This window comes from Cebidichthys violaceus, unplaced genomic scaffold (genome assembly GCF_023349555.1).
Source record: "Cebidichthys violaceus isolate CVI_PGR_0920_01 unplaced genomic scaffold, fCebVio1.0.p SCAF_5, whole genome shotgun sequence".
In the NCBI taxonomy this organism is placed as follows: Eukaryota; Metazoa; Chordata; class Actinopteri; order Perciformes; family Stichaeidae; genus Cebidichthys; species Cebidichthys violaceus.
This window is the reverse complement of record NW_027176705.1, coordinates 17,591,736-17,609,508: the sequence shown is the minus strand read 5'-3', so window position 1 is coordinate 17,609,508 and position 17,773 is coordinate 17,591,736. Positions and strand designations below refer to the sequence as shown.

Genomic DNA, 17,773 nt, shown 5'->3' with positions numbered 1-17,773 from the left:
TGTCTGCTATGGTGTCTGTTGCTGCCTTGGTTAGCCACCTCAGGTTAGCGTAGCTTAGCTCCAAACACCAAGACGCTCAGTTGCAAATGAAACGCATTCTTAGCCATGAAATGTGCAACGCTTCTCCGACGCTGTCAGCCAGGAACACCGTTCGTACAAATCCTTTTCCTGGCTGGGTCAGGGCAGCTAGCTGTGGGGTTCACCGACCCTTTTTACGATGTCCAGCTTTTCCTGAAATGTCCTTCTTGAGAAATCCGTTTGTCCTCCTTCAGCCATTGAGTGTTGAAAAAACAAAGCTAGGTTTAAAAAAAAAAAAACCTACACCAAGCAAAACGCTAAAACTGTCATGTCAATGTCATAACCTCTTACATATCTTTCAACTTGAACTGTTGCTACTAATACTAACTCCTGATAGCTTCAGCGTCACAACAGTCACTGTAGCCCACTGACCAATCACGGCGCACGTTAATGCTGACGTACTCGTAGACCAGCTAGAAGGCTCTGACACGTCAAAGAACACGCCCAACATCTCAAACTAAAGATCTGATTGGTTGAAGACGATGACAATCAACAATATTGTCCCCATTCACTTAAACTGCAGAGGCCTCTCTTCTTACCTAGAGACATAGAGGTGAACTCTGATTGGATAAGAGCTCTACTTAAAACAAGCTGCGCTGGAAGCAGAGCAACTGAGGAAGACAGCAGCTGTGCAATGAGATAATAAGATAATGGGAAAAATAATTAGAATACATGTAGTGTATTTATTATGAAATAGCTATAACTTAGTGATTCTGTCTAGGCCAGCAGAGAAGGCTTTGCTGGCCCAGACGGCCCACCACTGTCACACGTCTGCTGCTGTGTAACCCACCAGTTGTCACGGGTCTGTGTAGTATTTGATATTAGGAGGAATAATAATTATGATGCGTATTGAACTTCAAACCTGGATGTTTCCACGTGGAAATATGTGAGCGCGTATATTTATGCCATGTAACTGCACTGGTTGTCTTTGCATATTTAATTAAACACATTTTTCTTGCAGCAGCAGTCATGAGAACTACAGAGGCTGCAGTCAAGAATCATGCAGCGGACCATCTGAAACATGCAGCAGGGAGAATAGGAGGTAGGAGGTAGGAGGTAGGAGGCCAGTCAGAGCTGGAAGCACTTTGTACTGATTGTACTTCAGCTTAATGGATTTTTGTTATATTTCAAAACTGTATGTACTTAAAAAAAAAACTTGGCAGTTTTATTGTGTTTTATTTTTTTGATTGTCAATTTTTTTGCTGAAAAACAAATTATATATATATTCTCTTCAAACAAAGTGTCATTTTTAAAAGATCAGATGTCAAGAATCCCCAGTCTTGGGTGCACCTGTATGACATCCTAGATAACAGACAACAGCATCGACATCCAGTTTACAATCTTCAGTCGTGTTCATTCACACTGCAGAGAATCACTTATACTGACCACCTAACTACAACTAAAGAATAAAGTTAATTTATATTGAGTGCAATGGAGACTTAATGAATCTGTCCTTGGACCGGATGTAATGGACGTTGAAATGACGGTGTGAAAACGTTCTCTTTGAACCTTGAGAGCACGTCACATTAAAAAGACCTTCATTCTGGCTCCACAGTGGACGTCGATAAAGACGTTAAATTGATGTCTCTCTGAAGGAACACGTTGCAGAATTGATAATCACAAACTCCAACCTCAACAGAAAAACTTCACTCACTTCATGTCCGCTTCAGAGCGCAGCACAAACATTTCCCAAGGCTAACTCAATGAATACAAGTAAAAGTGTTGCTGATTAAGCACACAAACATAACTCAGAAGTCCTGAGTTTAACCACCACAGCCAACGCTTTCATCCAGCCACAACAACAACAAAAGAAGCGACTATCCGTCAGTAGAGTCACCTCCAGAGGAGCTGCAGGCCACGAGCCTCGGCACGGAGTCTTTCCTGAGGAGGTCCAGCTGCTCTTCACGTGCCGACGGTGGTCAGAGAAGCTCCTTAGTGCTCAGGGGAGTGTCCTCTGGAGGCTGAGGTCGTGGTCCCCCGGGAGACCGGATGTTAGCCGTCCCCTCCCAAAACTTTCTTCCAAATCCAAGATGGACGAGTCATTTGTTGCTGATATTTACCTCTTTATTCTGACACAGACCTCTAGATAATTCATGTTTGACAAATCCTTTCAGTATAAAGACAAACAGATATGCAGAGATGCATTCAAACACATTTTAATATGAATAGATCACAGTTAGGGTGGGAATTAGAGGGTCCTCTGTTTAAAGCTGCTGTAATCAATATGTTCATATTAACAATGGATCAAATGATTAATGTGAAAGGGAGCATTTAGCGGCTACAGAGACGTAAATGTCTCTCGGGGGTTGGTGGAGACCAAAAGCGGAGCTGAAAGGAGAGTTTGCACTGACACCAACCAGAGAGACGACTCAATAGATGATTGTGTTGCTTCTCGTCTGCTCGATGTCAACGCGGCCACCACATCGATGGTGATAATATGTCAGCGTTGTGTCCGCAGCTTGTTTCTGCTGCCCTCAAGTCGCCCAAATCACTGAATGCAGCTGTAAGAAAACTTCAAATGCAGGACTTCTGGTGATAATTGGGTATTTCTACATCGTGGTATTTCATCCACCACTGACTTTATGTCAACAGATTTTCGTTACGATAAATCAGTGTTATGGAAATTGCTTGAGGATTGTGTCAGTGTTCCCGTCCCGGCTCAATTTAAAGTTGCTTTAAAGCTATCAATTAGATGTCAGTTATGATTTGAGAATAATTAGTTCGACAATGTGAAATGTTTCTTATCTATACCAGAGAGTGAGTCAGTGTCAGAGTGTGTGATCATCTTTACTCATTCAAGCTGCACAGACGTATTTGCAAGTCTTTTATTCTTCTCGGGGTTTTTTTTAATTTGGAATAATTGTGTAGTCGTGATTTTATTTGACCCTCTCCGTCTCGTAGACTTCTCTTCTCCTTTTTCGACAGCAAATCCTCTCCATCCCCATCACCATGACAACCAGAAGCCGATGAGACCGTCTGTCTGTCTGCCATCGTAGCTCAATGCTCAGAAGAGACGGGACAACTTTTAGAGTTCAACAGAGTTCAACACAGCAAGCTATGCTGACTTTCTGTTTGTCTCATCAGCTGATGGTGTGTCTCTGGGGTGACATGTTGAATGTGGAGATATGTAGAGAGTGGCTGATAAAGATCACGTGAATCGATCAATAATTTGTAGAAGTGTGGGGGGGGGGGGGCTGGCGTAGGTTTAAGAAAAGTAGAGAACTCTTCACAGTCCAGGTTTCCAGAGGCTGTCTGCAGCACGGAGAGATGGAAGCAGCTGGTGCTCTATCTATCTAACGGGAGGGAGGGAGGGAGGGAGGGACGCCGCTGCACTGCTGTCAATCCATCAAGATGGCTGTCAGCTCCTCCCCCCCCCTCCCCTCCGGCACTGGTGCTCAAACAGCAGTGCCACGACTAATGGAAACAGGAAATCAAACCGTTAACAGGATTTACTGACGGCCATTTTAATTGCTTCTGAAACTAAAAAAGTGGATTAATGAGCAGAGTTCTTATTAAAGTGTCCAAAACAAAACAGACACACAGAAAAAAAGATCGGTGATCACAGAACAGAGGGAAGAGGAACACAACGTTGCACCGATCCTGGACCCTTAAGGGGCCAACGTGAACCTCACCTTGTGGCAGTGGGTCTGGGGTAGTGGTCATGTTGAAGGTCCTGCTTTGATACCTGATCTTGAACGGGGACTAGCGTTTCCGACTCTAGTTTGAAGACCTTCTTCATGTCAGTTGGTTTTGTGCTTGTGTGGTAAAAATGTTCCTTAAAAAACCCTGTGAATAGTGAATAGAGTCCAGATCTCAGTCCGGCAGAGAATTTGTGGCAGCACTCGACTCCCTGGCAGAGCTGGAGTGGTTTTATACAGAAGACTGGCACATCCAGATGTGCAAAGCTTCCAGAAAACCATTACTGATTAGTCTGCTGATCCTTTTCTGAGTCAGCCATCTGGTCTCTAAGATGTGAGGAACAAACAAGTATCCATAAGAAGAGGGTGAGTAGAAAGCCTGTTGCTCTTCAGTGTTCCGTTTCTTTTTTGGCAATTTGTTCGAGACAAATGAAAAAAGCAATTGACAGACGACCAACACTCAAAATTGTCCATTGTGATTTTTTTTCTTTATTATGAGAGAAATGTGACTTTGCATCACCCCATGGGTGACAATAAAACATAAATAAAACATTCTTACAAAATGTTGCAATAGATCACAAATGAAACTTCTTTTTTTTTTTATACATTTGATTTGTTTTATACATAAATCATATTTACATATTTGTCTTTGCCCTTTTTTACATTGTTGGGAACGAAACAGATCTGCACCATGTTTACGGTGCAGAACTCTTCCTTCGTTTCAAAGCGGAGGTATAAGTGAGCAGAGGCTCGGCTCTACTCTAGTGCATTTGATCGATTAAGATTTAAGGCTACGCAGGGTTCACCTGATGGACACACTCGTCTCATGGACAGCCCTATCATCATCATCATCATCATCGTCATCATCATCGTCGTCGCCGGGGAGGGAGCTTCCTCACTCTGCTGATTGTCCTTCACAGAGAGAGGTTTGTGGTTCTGCCCGGTCGCTCCCTCCGACCGCCACGTCTCCGTTTCTTTCCCACATTAAAGCTGCCGCTGACTGGTTCCACCGAAAATAACCAATTACAATCTCTGACAACTTATTTGTTTCGGCAGTCAATTACAAACGCAGTGGGGAGAACGTCACCGAGCGTGAGAGCCCACTCTCATCACATTATCTCTGTATGCCGATGACCTGCTGAGAAAAACAGGTCAATTTCTCACAGCAGGAGGAATATGAAGAAAAGAAAAAGCTTGTGTTGTTGTTGTGTGAGGGAGGGGACTAATTCAGCCACAGGTGCCCCCTAGTGGTCAAAACACACCTGACGCAACCGAGAAACGAGAAGCCCATTCCTCTGTTTCTTTGACAGGATTACTCCAAAAAGCCATAAACAAAAGACATGAAGCAACTAATTGGCTGGTCCCATAAGCCTCTTAGAAGACACACTATGACAAAACCAGACCCGGACACAAAGTCAAATCCTCAACACAGTGAACAGACAAGCACTTAAACACGAGACAAAAGAGGCAGTTCAGTGGCGCTGCTCTGTGATTCGCCGGAAAACGGTCCTTTTCTGTTTTTAAAACTTCTTCTGTTTTTACTTCCTACCTGTCCAGCAGGTAATGTGTGTGTGTGTGTGTGTGTGTGTGTGTGTGTGTGTGTGTGTGTGGCCCACAATATGGGCTCAGTGGGGATAAAGCTTAAAATAAGACGGGTCAGACAGTCACCGTGGGAACGTTACAGAACTACAGCGTTTCAACCAAACGCTGCGTCTTTTATCTACTGCAACTCTTTCACTTTCATCTCGCTTCGGATCATCGTCGCTTTTCGTGAGCATCAAATCCCAAAAAATTTAAATTCCACAGAATACAAAGATCTCCTTGATTGATATCTCACACTGATAACAAAGAAATTGCATGAACATATTTGGACCAAAGTGCTTCACAACACCAATGAGTGTGGGTTCAATTGAAATGATCAGACACTGATTAGGCGTCCAAACGGAGCGTCACTTTCTGTGTTTATTTCCTCTAACCAGCTGCTTTGTCCCTCGATTAACCGCCTCCTTTATTCTGGAAGCATCCAGAATAAATTCACAGAGTCTATTATCAGAACCGCTGCACTCTCTAACACACAGGAGCCATTAGTATGCTACCTGCAGAGTTACACACAATTAAAACAAAGAAAAGGAAGGAAAGCTGCGTCGGCTCTGGGATGAGAGATGAGGGCTGCGTAAAAGCCCATTGACAGGGAGATAAAGCAGGGATCGGGCTAATATCCATCCACGGCTCTAAAGCACACTAAAGGATATGAATTGATCCATTAGACGCCGGAAGATGCGTCTCTGTCCTTTCATCGCTGTTGAGTCTGGAAAAGGAGACGCATCTGAAGAGTTTCACTCCAAAATGGAGATATCCATTATTCAAATAAATTAACACGGAGCCAGGGAACGCGATTGATGGCATGAAGTCTTTATAGAAGATTACCGAAGCTATTTGAATTCCACTTTAAGTACTAACAGGAGGCACAATGAGTGGACCCAACCTGCCTTTCAAGCAGTGAGTAAAGGAATGTTTTCCTTCAGTTTGGATCCAAACGGCAGCATTTCTGACTTTTCTTTTCGATTGAGACATGTTGCCAGGACACCTGGTTTCGGCCGATTTTCCTCCGCGGCTTCAGTCTTCTGATTAATTGTCAAGAATAGCCAATCAGGAGTGATGAGTTTCCAGTGCCACCTGGAGCTGGTTGGCATTCATTTCTATTTCCAATTGGCCTTTTGGGTATTGGCCGTGTGTGTCGGTGTGAAACTTTACACCAGGACGGAGCGTAGAAAGGCCGGGGGCCGCTACAAACACCGGAGAAACTGGAAAAGGCAGCGGAGCCTGAGACGCAGTCGGCAGAGCTTGTGAGGGCGACCTGCTGTGAAACGCTCTCCATTTGATGCTCACAAATTCATAATTCCTCCAAATGAAGAAATGAATCACGTAACCGTGGTGTCTTTGGAAAAGGAAATGTGCCGTTATTCCACGCTGCCCATTTTTCATGTACTGCAAGTACTCACGCACAGAATCCCTAAAACATGTCCAGAGACTAAAAACAGTGGATTTTATGATACAAAAAAAATAATCTATTTTTCTGTCTTTTTTTTGCATGTAATGATAAATTGCTCTACCTCATAAATCTGAGAATAAAAGTCTTTTCAAGGTGATGTTAAAGGGGCCAAAAAGCCTGGTAGTACACTGCAGTATTACATATGGAGATGAATGTATTACTACTTGGCAGTAACAGGAGGAGGAGGAGGAGGAGAGCCACGTCTCTCAGCAGAAGAAGATCTCTCCATCCAGAGGAGGCTCCGGGAGGTGCGAGGGGTCTGAAAGGGAGGAGAAGAGAGGAGTCAGTGTCACCAGAGAGGGTTCTGACGGCCCAGCTGTGGTTCTCCAGGGAGAGCTCGTGAGTGAGATGCATTCAAGAACCGAACGAAAAAGCAGCCTCAGCGAGCAGCCGAATGCTCTGGACGTTAGCCCGCTACTCATTTCACCGTGGAACGTGTCAATGTGTTTCATTTTTCAATGCTTCATCATACACTTTTCTAATTCAATAACGCAAAGACAAAATATGAACTGCATCTCAAAGTCTATACTATACAGGTTTTGATTATATAATGACAAAAAAGTATCTCGAAAATGATTACTAAAAAAAACACACTGACGATATTGATGACATTTCATATATTGCAGTTTGACTGACGCCTGCCTGCTCTCGTTTTGTGTAATTCCAAGTACATTGTCCTTGAAGTACTTTGATTGAACAGCACACAACAGAGTACAGAGATCAGTACGTACCGCGTATTGTTAGTTTGCAGCATGTACTACGTATTCGAGACGACGCAATAAACTCTAGCGTCACAGGACGTAAACGGGGCTGGTGCTAGGACCCAGCAGAGACTGCACCACGGTGACCTGGGGGACGCTGAGAGCGCAGCGGTGGACTGAGTCTGCTGCACTCGCTGCAAGATAACGAGCAGCAGAAGATAAAGAGGAAGCCTGATGCAAGCTGACACTTAGAAGCTACATTTTTAAAAGGCATCACCAGACTGGACGGCCGTGACAGGCTGAGCCGGCACCGCTGAGTACGTTTTATGGAATTGTTAAAGATGAGGGTCAGTTTTATTGGGTAGCAAATGTCTATATATATATTTCATACATTACCACTGTGTCTCGTGGGAATTTAATACAGACGGTTTATTGATGTTATACTTATTTTATAGGTTTTGTCATTCAGAAATATAATATCGGGAAATGTATTATTCAGTGTGTGTGTGTGTGTGTGTGTGTGTGTGTGTTGGTCTTTACATTTCTACAAGTAGAATTATTGAACATATACAGTATGAGCTACTGCTCTCTAAAAGAACACGGGATACACAGACCGCTTTCTGACTCACAGGCAATATCTTCCCAACAATAAGTCAAATGTGACAGCAAACATCCTGGCTTGTTTTTTTTTTTGGGGGGGGGGGGGGGGCTGGTAATCTGAAATATTTTCACTGGGAAAGATGTTTCTCTGTACACGTCCCTGGTCACACCTGATCCTCTATCTACGGTGGAGTAATCTTCCCAGCATGCACTGCAACATTAAGCACAAAGAGAAACCTGGAAATGTTGCGCTCAAACACGAGTTCTGGTTCTCGTACTTAAAAAAACAGAAGCCTTGACGCAGCCATTCCTGTCAACAGTAACAGCCACTGTGAGACGCTAACAATTAAACTAAATGTAAATCCATCCACTTCCTCATATTCACCATTCTCTACCTGCTTCCGGCGTGCTCCCCCCTTTGCCCTTCTTCTTCTTCTTCTCCTTCTCCTTCTCCTTCTCCTTCCCCTCTTTGCTCTTGTTCTTGGCCAGCTGCAGCAGGCTCTTTGACATCTGGTTGTTGGCTTCGCCGCCTTTGAGGTTGGTGGAGGATGAGGTGAAGGGATTGAGGCCTTTCCCTTTGGGCTTAGACCGCTGGGGCTGCAGCCTCAGCAGGGAGGAGGACGGGGAGGAGGAGGACGGGGAGGAGAGCTCCGGCGGGTCCAGCTCCAGAGACTGGGAGCCGCTGGGGAACTGGGATTCATCCGACGTCGTAGAGGAAGTCCTCTGGAGGCAAAGGGAGGAAAGATGCTCAGCTGTTACCGCTGTCATCTGTGAGCGCATGTGCATGAAAGGTGCACGTTTCAATGTGTTTCACAGCTTATTGTGAATGAAAGAGGAGCATGAATGTTTCCAGGAAAGTCTTTGACGCCCACGTCTATAATACATTAACATACTGTTAATGCACTGTAATTAGTTATAAGCACTCATACATATTCATAATGCTTAAGAACCATAATGAGAACACATTATAAAGCATTTTATAACAACTTATACGATACAATGCCCATAGTTATGATCCCTTTAAACCTACATAATGCCTTATAGTCACTGTTATAATGTGATAATAAGTCAATGTTCATAATATTAGTGTTCACTTAAAGCAAACAATGGTCACTTAAAGTAACTTATAACCATGCATTGCTTATCATTTCACATGGCTGTAAGCAGATTTGTAGGCATTATGAGTATGTTTATAATGAATTATAGACATGGGCTTCATAGAAAATGTTACCAAAAAAATGTTTTTGCATAAAGCCTGGGAACGCAAACAGCCGTCATCACCAGCCCCGCTGAAGCCAGCCAGAGGCGCGTCCCGTTAGCGTCCCGTTAGCGTCCCGTTAGCGTCTTTTAATAGCGTCGGCGCTCACCTCAGACACGCGCAGCTCCTCCATGTTGTCGAGCTGCCGCTGCACGGCCTCTCTGTCCCTCTCCAGCTTCCTCTGGGCGTCCCTCAGCCGCTCCAGGTCTTTCTGGTACTCCTCCTTCCTACCCTGCAGGCCCTGCTTCTCCTCCTCCAGCTCCTTTTGCCGCTTCAGGACCTCCTCCTCCTGCAGTGGTTGGAAAAGTGCGTTGACGGATTTATTGAAATGGTACGGAGCAACTTAAACGGTGGAGCACACCGACGTCACGAGTCTTCAGACTAGTGCTGAGCTCGACTATATGAGATCTAAAAACCCTTCATTTTAAAGTAATACGTTCATTTTCTACCTGGAATGTCTGTTTCATGTTAAATAAACTAAATAAGCAAAATTAACTGTCAGCTGATTCATTACTGATGCCCATTCAAGCTCACGTTCTCCACCCGTCACCAAGAAATGCATTCTTTTGCATCTGCTTTGCCTCAATTTCTCTTTCAATATGCTAAACTTACAACATCGTGTCTAATGAGTCAATCTGAATCACTGTTGCATTTCTCAATTAATGCTGTCAACCGGTAACCAACCCGCTTTAAAACAGTGTCCTCCAGAGGACACAAACAGCCATGAGTCAGTGACTGTTCACTGAATCATCTGTGTTATCGTTCTATAGCAATCAAATGTAAAACGTCTCAAATCTGGCTTTACACAAACTCATACAAAGCAAAACATGATTGTGATTGTATTCCCTGCGTTTTCTGTCCTGTAGAAACCACAAAGTGAGTTCATATTCAAGGTGTCAAACCTCGTTGTAGGTTGAATCATCTAAAACACAGAAAGCTCCACTGAACCACAATTCACACTACTGCAAATGTTTGATTACTGTCAACGTTATAAAAGTAATCAAAAGGAAAGAAAGTGCTTTTGTAGCGTAGCGAGTCAGTTCCGCTCTAAGCTTTAAAACTGAGCCAAGGCAATTACAAAATGCTGCTGGAGGCTCGAGAGAGCGGCAAACACAGTTTGCAGTTATTTATCTGAAAACGGTTAAGAAACAAAACTGAAATGATGACATTTTGAAGCCTCTACCTGTTGTTGTTTAGTCATTGACAAGTCATCAGCAAAATCCTAAGACTGAGTTTGTGAGTAATCTGTCGTAGCATGCTAGCTTTAAGCTCATCTCAAGCCATTAGGATGAACCTTTCTACCGCTGCTGCAATGTTCTGTCATCTGCCTCAGGATGCATTTGAAAGAGACAGTTGAGGGATCGTCTCGTGGCTTAAAGGTGTGTCTGAAGGCAGCCTGCCATCACTGCAGGAAACCCTCTGCATGTCTTGCACAGTGGCACATTGTAATTCATCAGGTAAAGTACAGTACAAAGTGAAACACGACAGTATGAAGCCATGCCACTGTTACGAACACGGCAACCCAGAAACCCCATTAATGAGACACAGAAGCCACAGTCACCTGGACGTGCACCTGCCCCTCCCTCTCCGTCAGCTGCTGCTCCCTCGTCTGCCACTCCTTCTCCCGCTTCCTCTTCTCCTCGGCGTGAGCCGCCTGCTGCCTCTGCAGCGACGCCAGCTCCTGCCGCTGCTTCTCCAGGCTGCGCTGCTTCTCCTGCTCGATCAGCGAGCTGGGCCGCGAGGACGGCCGCGACAGCGACGCGCAGGAGGACGAGGAGGAGGAGCGCTCGCTCAGGGCCTGCCGCTGGTCCTCGATGAAGCTGTCCTGCTGGACCACCACCGCCTGGGACAGCCACAAGATCAGGTCACACACACACACACACACATCACTGCTGTTTTATTGCCTTAAATATACTTTTGTATGTCTCTATGTTCACATTGCACCAGATATATGTTTGAATCATTTTTGGTGGAGGCCTTACCTGCAGGGTGCTGAGCAGGAGATGCAGATTGGAGACACGGTGGAGGACCTGCTGTTGGAGAAGAGAAATCACTGAGCATACTCACTTCAAAACATCGATTTGATGTGGTTGTGCTTATCAGTGCACTTGACTTTGCTTGTGAAAGTGCACGGCACCAGAGCTTCATTCAGAAACATCCAAAAAGCTCCGGCGGAGGATTTCATGCAATGCGAATTCACCCGGTTGGCCTCTGAGACAAAGCCAGCATGAAACCCGACTTGATGTGCTGAAGTGACGTGACCTTTTCTCCATTCAAACGCGCGACAAAGAGACAAGGCCGCCGAGCATTCGGCTGCCACCCATGTTTACTCGGACACAAAGCTCTCCAATTAGCGTTCCCTGGGAACTGCAGAGAGCAGCGTTCGAAACGAGGAACATCTGCAGAAAGTGTTGTTGCATGAAATATAAATGCAGTATGCCTCCAATGCTGTCTGTGTAACAAGTCCAGTGATCAGAATGTACAGGAGCAGCATCCTTTGAAGGCTGAAAGAAAATGCACTTTGTATTTTCTGTTGGAATAGTTCACTGGAACTGTCTTTGGCCTGATTAGTATCTCAATCATTGCTGCAGCTTTTCAGAACGTCTACATTGTTCATTGAGAGAAATAGTGTTTGTGTTAAATGTTGAGAACATGGAGACTTTTTTCACATTATCGTCAACAGCATGGAAAACAATCACTCATAAATGCGGACCTTAAGAGAAATATCGTAACACCGGATGAACCTTCATGACCTCCTGGTTGCCTCCAGCACACCAGGAGGTCAACGTTGTTTCTCTTAATTATTGAAATATCGTTACATCTACTGGATGGATTGGCATCAAGTTGTGTACATTATACACTTTTGTATAATAATAATAATAATTGTGGGCATGTTAGCATGCTAAAGTTAGCGTTCAGCTCAAACCACGGCTGTGCATAAGTACAGCTTTCACAGACCTGCTAGCATGGCTCGTGAATAATTCATTTTAATCATATTTTTCATTTGAAAATTCTTCTTAAAGCCTGCTCTTAAAGACCGCCGTTATTAAATAACGTCTTCCTTGTACAGTTTACTTGGCCAAGCCACATGTTTTTGTTTTCCTTATTATGTATCTATTTTTCAAATGACGCTACCAACTAATACCACTAAAAATACAATCATCAACAGTGCAACAAGTACTGCCGTCTCAGGTGATCCATTCATTATGACAGAAACAGAGAGTTTTAAGCAGCAGCAGTAATTCAGTTAGAGACAGGAAGTCGGTGTTACCTCACTGTTCCTCTTCAGCAGCAGCAGCAGGTTGGCGTTTCCTCCCTGCACACGAGCACAAACACACACTTAAGTACTGCACTGCCAGAAGACAGCGATGCACTCCCACACACACACACACACACACACACACACACACACACACACACACACACACACACACACACACACACACACACACACACACACACACACCATCTAGTGCATCTCACAGTGTGTGTACATTACATGTACGGTGCATACTGTACAGTGTATAGGACCGAATGTCATTACAGCTGCACATGTGGGTGTGCTGTAAAAATCTAATTGTGTCTGGGTATAACAACGCACGACTGATACAGGAACACGGCAGTCTTACACTTACTGTGTTTTCAATAGGAAGGGCTTAAACAGCTCGGAGAATTCATTTGTCCTTTTACAAAGAAAACCAGGAACTAATGTGAATATAATGGAAAGCGGAATGCTTAGATGAACTGTGCATTGTGTCTTTATTGACCATTGAGACTCCTGCTGCTGCTGAGCCCCCTCTGAACTTTGGCTCTGTGCCCAGGACGAAGTGTAACTAAGAATCAAGCGCTGAGACAGCAGAATGAACAGGGAACGGCCGTACAGTAGCCTGGCGGCACTGAAACATTAAAGACACAATCAGGTGCAGTCCAGCTGCCGGATATCTGCAGGATAATCGACTACAGTGAAGAACAGCAGCAGCAGCACCCAAAGGCCGCCCATTCGTTTTCATCCGCTATTGAATTCTCATGCAACTGATGGTCGCCATTAGCAACGGGCCCTTTGCGGGAAGAGTCGAGAGGCTAATTCACTGGAGGGAGAGAACTGGCTACATTCATCTTAATGGCGTTGTTAATGTTGGAGGACAAACGCTCCCCCACACACGGCCTGCGGGGGTTCTCGTTGCGGCGCGGGGGCGTAGCGGCTTTCGGAGTCGAGAGTAACTGGCGGCTGAGATGCCGACCTTCTTTAAAACGCTGTCGGACTCCGTCCTGCGCAGATCTCCCGCCGTATCCTCGCTCTCGTCGACGTCTCCGCCTGGCAGAAAAGGAAACCACAGGAGAGAAGATGTCTACTGAAGCACAACAATATATCACACAACAAAATGTATCATCTTTTAGTTAAAAATAGAATCATTTTGTGCTGATTTTGTTGATAAAAAAACGTAAAAAATCTCATGTTTTTGTATTAATTTATGAATCACTTTTCTAATACTCCTCTGCTCGAACAAATCCCTTCATCACTCCTGAGCCCATCTTTAACTTTGTAACCAAATCTAAACTAGCTTGTGGTTCAGCTGACGCCACACATCTCTAGCATTAGTTTATATAACGTATCGAGTGTTCGACATAATGTTAATATTTTAGTTTAGGTCTGTTTTCTAACTAAAGGGTGAAGTATGTTTTAAAAGCATCGCACTGATGAAAACGTTGTGTAGTTCTGCAGGTGCTGCTACTGCTGTAAAAGTCTGGACCTCTTGTGGCTCGATATCTGCCACAGTGTCCCACCGGTTCAGGGGGATCGCCCCAGGCAGCGGCACTGCTGCCCAAGGCCCCCGTCTAAAACTGCACTGAACAGGGGCATTGTGGGAAAAGTGCTGGGTGTGGTGCCCTGCTGCGATAAAACTCAGCGGCGCACTCGTCTGCAGAATCTCAACCAAACAAAGCGAGCACACAGCGGCGGACTCACTCTTGCTGCTGTGCATCTGGTGGCTGTCGAAGCCTCCGAAGGTCTCGGCCCGACGGGGCAAACACACCGGCCCCGCTACCCCTCCCTCCTGGACGCTGGCCATCGCCCCGCCCAGGCTGCCGTTCACCAGCCCCTGCAGCGTCTCCACTGTCACACACACACACACACACACACACACACACACACACACACACACACACACAGAGAGAGAGAGAGAGAGAGAGAGAGGGGGGGAGTCAAACATCAATGTCAGTAAGTGAATTATCCCGGCTAACTGTGTTACAGTTCAGCTCTGCACTGATGAATCCTTCGAGGCACTTCTGCTTTCAACCTGCTACTGGCTCCTGTTGCTTAGCAACTATTGACAACCTGTTTGAACCACAGAGCTCTTTTGCTGAAAGTTGAAACATCTTAACCATCTGAAATTACACTATCTCTGGCAAAGACGGCGTATAAGTACGAAGACCAGGCCGCTCTGTGACCTCGTTGCTGGTGGATGTGAACGTGCAGTAAAACACGATAACCTCGGAGGAAATGACATCACTGCTGCCAATTCACATACCAAACAATACCAAACAACTCCTGCCCCAGGGTTAGAGGGAGCTGTAGCTAAACCTTCACTGCTACTTTCAGAAGTGGAGACCATTATAGAAGTTCTCCTACATACATCTTCTGTGCATTAGAGCTGCAAACAACCCTCAGTTGAATGTCCACTTGATCAGCTACTTACATCTTTTACGTGGAACACTCTTTGCCTGCAGCAGTATTTGGAAACCATAAAGGGCTCTCTGCATCTGTGCGTTTCTCAGTTCTCAGAGCACCACTAAGCACCGGGAGCAGTGTGCTCTTATTCAGTGAGTGCGTCGTATTTAGATTAGATTTAGTTAATACGGTACATCCAATATACCAAGAAATAGTGCTTTATTATTGCACAATGAATTGCAACGCTTCTCTTCTTCTTTTTCAGTGAGTAATATGTGTTCCTACATTTCTTTAAAGAGACCAGGAAAAAACATATTTTTGTCTTCTACAAAGTTGAGTGTCTAGTGAATCTTTCATGATCTGAAAGTTTTTGCAGCAGCTTCATTTTTCAGTCAGCCAAACATTTCCCGACCCGATAGTTTAAATTTAACGTCAACTTTTCTCCACATTTCATTCTCTCTTTGTCAAAATACACTCCGTTCACTTCTGGGCTCCTGCTGCTTCCCTCTCATGCACATTTGATGAACAAGGAGCAGGAATAAAATCCTAAAACACACTCTGACTCCTTTAGTGTCTCCCTCACACGGGAGTGAGTCTAAAAGGTTTTGGCAAATATGATTGGACATTTGTCGTAGTCGACAGAAATGACATTGTGTGCTTGTGAAGTGATGAGAGCCTCACGCGCTCATGCAACTTATGTCTATTCAGTATAATCATTCTGCGTTATTGTTCAGAACACAGATCAGCGCATTCATTATACACACGGTCTTACCTTCCTGCAGGGCGTCCGACATGATGGACGCCCCTCTGGGTGGCTCCAGGCTGCAGGCCGACCTAAAGAAAGGCTGGACCTGCTGGTAGACCTCCTCGCCTGGGTTCAGAGGCTCCCACATCCCCCTGAAGAGCTGCACCTTCTCCTCCAGCAGAGACATGATCTCTGTGTCCTTCTGCCTCAACAGATCTGACGGGCAGAGACAGACGGGAAGGAAAGACAAACAGAATGATGGTGAGGAGAACATTTTTGTGACAAAAGTTTCCCCTTCTTCTTACCCACGGACGCTGTGAACGTGTTTCCCTCACCTCGCATCTCCTTGGCCTTCGTCTCTAGTTGTCTCTTGTCATCTTCCGTCTCACTGGGAATCCCTTCGTCTTCATCCTTCTCCCTGTGCAACCAGGGAAGAGGAAAATTAGAAATCATCTGCATCTTTCTAAATCTACATCAGATACAATAACTATGTATGAATCTACAAGCAGGGATGAAAAGCATTTCATTCAGAAATTAATGGACAAAGATTTTTAAAACTGAAAAATGAAATTCTGCTATTTCTTTATTTTCAGACGATTTATAGACTAACCAGTTCTTTTAGAAAGGACTACTGGTATAGTCATTCTCTTCAGCACTTCAGTGTGTATAACGCCGACAAGACAACATTGAGAGAGTCAAACATTTGATGTATATCATGTTGTTTGGTTGTTTTCATCTCCTCCACTCCTGCCAGTAGCCTGATCTCGATTTTGTATTTTGACAGAAGTCAGACTGGGAGAGGAAAATAGAAGGAGAGAGACGGAGAGGTAAATCTCTCTCTCCTTCCCGCTGGCTGCAGTGGAATAATCCTCTGCTTAGAGTGAGCTGCCCTTGAAGCCAATCCAGCATTAGACTGTCCCTGAGTACATCCCATCCCCAGGTAGAGTGGCGCTAATCCTCCTGACAGCAAAGTGCTCTGTCGCAGCTTACCGTTTATTACTATCTGGAGAACTGGGCTCGGTCTAACTCCTGGGTTACAACACAGATATGCCGTGGATGAACCCTAAGAGGCCAACAGTGAGTGTGAAGCACGATTTGTGCTGCTGAGGTAATGGGTTGAAGTATATGGGGCCAGTGTATTCTGAGGTAAAACTCGGAGTACAAAAAGCATTCGTTGAAGTATTAGCGAAATGCCCTGAATGTTCTTGTAAGTAAAAACACCTCAGCACATAAATAAATCCCACTTACATGGACTGCATGGCCTCCTGGATGAGCTGCATCCAGGTGTTGCGTTCGTCCTTGGAGCTGGCCAGGACCTCCATCATCTCCGGCTTCTCGATGCCCGCCGTGATGAGGAAGAGGCCGCGCTCTTCGTTGGCCACCTCCCTCACGATCAGCTTCTGGAGGGAGATGACCGTGGAGCGCTGGTCCTACGGGGAGGGAAGGGTCAGAAAAGAAGGGGAGGGGATTGGTGGAGGCAACGAGGGAGGAGGAGAATGAAAAAAAAAAAAAAAGAGAGAAGATGACAGTGGGAGGGTCAGCGAGGAGGGAAGACAAATGTTGAGGGTGGGGAAGGCAGGAAGAAGAGTGGGTTGAAGCAGGAGGGAGTGAAAAGGAGGGGGAGAGGGGTAATTATAGGAGGAGGAGGAGGATGGGAAAAGGAAATCAGGGGAATAAATGCATGCCAAAAACAAGTGCAGTGTAGACGGAGGGATAGATAGATTTAAAATGAAAAGTAGGATTGCAGGGGGAAAGGGGAGGGAAGAAGAGAAAATGAGATTCTGGTTAATGTTATCATCCACATGGGAGTCAGCTGATCAGAGATCTTTGCATCCTTAAGGCTGCAAAACAGAGAAAGCACAGTTAAATAAGCGGTTTCATTTCTGCTCTATCCAGTAAATCCAAAGTTCTACCAGGATGGGTTCTGTCTACTGTAACTGTGCTGTGAACAAAATCCACAGCTCTCGCTCTGTGCAGAGATGAATTTAAAGTTTGGATCAAGTGAAATCGAGTGTGTGTCTTTAGTCAGGAGT

At 45.1% G+C, this 17,773-nt stretch overlaps 1 protein-coding gene across 2 annotated transcripts in view; it reads right to left on the bottom strand.

The window, feature by feature from the left end:
- Positions 1–4,182: 4,182 nt before the first annotated feature.
- The window catches only part of LOC137887704 (A-kinase anchor protein 13-like), an 88,454-nt gene continuing 74,863 nt past the window's right edge, over positions 4,183–17,773 (bottom strand). For both annotated transcript variants that reach the window (XM_068730880.1, XM_068730879.1), the window contains 11 exons: positions 16,989–17,170; positions 16,076–16,158; positions 15,768–15,956; positions 14,294–14,440; positions 13,569–13,642; positions 12,599–12,643; positions 11,310–11,360; positions 10,889–11,170; positions 9,437–9,616; positions 8,465–8,792; positions 4,183–7,027 (listed from right to left, as the gene is read on the bottom strand). In XM_068730880.1, coding sequence (XP_068586981.1) covers positions 6,975–7,027; positions 8,465–8,792; positions 9,437–9,616; positions 10,889–11,170; positions 11,310–11,360; positions 12,599–12,643; positions 13,569–13,642; positions 14,294–14,440; positions 15,768–15,956; positions 16,076–16,158; positions 16,989–17,170 — 1,614 coding nt within the window. In that variant the 3' untranslated portion in view covers positions 4,183–6,974. The remainder of the gene's footprint in view (positions 7,028–8,464; positions 8,793–9,436; positions 9,617–10,888; positions 11,171–11,309; positions 11,361–12,598; positions 12,644–13,568; positions 13,643–14,293; positions 14,441–15,767; positions 15,957–16,075; positions 16,159–16,988; positions 17,171–17,773) is intronic.